This window comes from Antrostomus carolinensis, unplaced genomic scaffold (genome assembly GCF_000700745.2).
Source record: "Antrostomus carolinensis isolate BGI_N321 unplaced genomic scaffold, ASM70074v2 scaffold29573, whole genome shotgun sequence".
Classification (NCBI taxonomy): Eukaryota; Metazoa; Chordata; class Aves; order Caprimulgiformes; family Caprimulgidae; genus Antrostomus; species Antrostomus carolinensis.
Genome location: NW_010304933.1, coordinates 835 through 2,182, shown reverse-complemented (window position 1 = coordinate 2,182; position 1,348 = coordinate 835). Strand labels below are relative to the sequence as shown.

At 44.4% G+C, this 1,348-nt stretch overlaps 1 protein-coding gene across 1 annotated transcript in view; it reads right to left on the bottom strand.

The window, feature by feature from the left end:
* Nucleotides 1-1,105: 1,105 nt before the first annotated feature.
* LOC104522373 (protein mab-21-like 2) overlaps nt 1,106-1,348 on the bottom strand; it is a gene marked incomplete at its 5' end in the record, with an annotated part of 1,069 nt that continues 826 nt past the window's right edge. Inside the window, 1 exon segment of the mRNA XM_029084190.1 lies at nt 1,106-1,348. This exon segment is cut by the window's right edge and continues 68 nt beyond it. Coding sequence (XP_028940023.1) covers nt 1,132-1,348 — 217 coding nt within the window.

Sequence of the window (1,348 nt, the reverse complement as noted above, 5' to 3'; positions counted from 1 at the left end):
TTTAAAAAAAATATCGACCGGTTGCTGTAAAGCGCGTTAATTATTCAAGGTAGATCTATACTTCCTTCGCGTCAAAGTCAAAGGGATAGCGCGTTCGCTCTGGGGAGCGAAAGCAAATAGCGGTGAATTTTGAAAACAAAATACAAACGCTTGAGATTTACCGGGGGAGGGGGAGAAAAAAAAAAAAAAAGAAAGAAAGGTATAAGAAAAAAATAAAGATGACGACCGGAGGGTAGAAAACAGCGTGCTCTAATTCTAAGTTTTGGTGAGCTGCTGTGCCACGCTCCATATATTCCTAGAATTTAGGGGGGAAGCTTAAAGTCGTAGAAATATAGCAGATGTTGTCACATGCTGAGCTACAGAACAGACAAGATATTTTTCGTAGATGCACTACTTTTAGAGAAACTAGAGGGAAGTTTAGAAAACGTCACTGAATACGCCACGCTAAGGCTTCGGCTAGGTGTCGCGTTCAGACTATCTTTACATCTCGTGTTTCCATTTCTTTTACAATTTCTACTTCTGAGGTTCAGAAAGAATCTACTTGCCTGAATTTAAGAACCATTCACGAAAAGTCAGCGTAAAGTTAAAGTAATATTTTTTTTTATTACTATTTGCAACAAGTCAGTTGTGGGGCACATAATCTGACCTTGGCACCGAAATACATTTAACATCAGTAAAACTTTTTTTTTTTTTAAAGGGAGATTTGTACATATAGTTAAATAATTTTTCACTTGGTGACAACATTCAGGCAAACAAGAGAGAATAAGAAAAGGACTATACACGGATAGGAAAAATGTACCTTTCGGGTTTCGTTTCGAGGTTGCAAAAGTCCGATTGCGCTTCTCTTTTTTTTTTTTTTTTTTTGTGACTTTTTAAAAATTCACATTGGAGGGCAGGAGGAGAGAGGCTCTTCCCTTCTTCCGTGCAAGGCGGTGAGAGTTTATGCCGGGAAAACCGTCTGCAAGTTTTTAAAGGCCGAGCTGCAGGTGGGTGGGGGGTGGCGGGGGCGCGTTTCTCTCGCCGCCTCTTTCCCCCGTCGTTGGCGTTATTGGCGTTAAAGGAAAAAAACAAAGTTTTTAGGCGCCGTTGTTGTTGACGGAGGGCGAGTTTTTGCGCGCGGGGGTGTTAACCCTATAGCTTGTCGAGGCTTTTGGGATTGGTGAGGATTTCTCTGGCTAGCCTCCAGGTCTGTTTGGCAGCACTTTCCAGGGCCGAGTGGGGTTTGCCCTGAAAGAGGTCGAGGTTGGGCAGGAAGTAGTGCGGGCAGCGCCGGCACTGCAGGCAGGAGATGAGCTGCAGAAGGATGCCGTTCAGCCGGTCGCCCAGGCACGCCTCGTCCCAGTCGGTC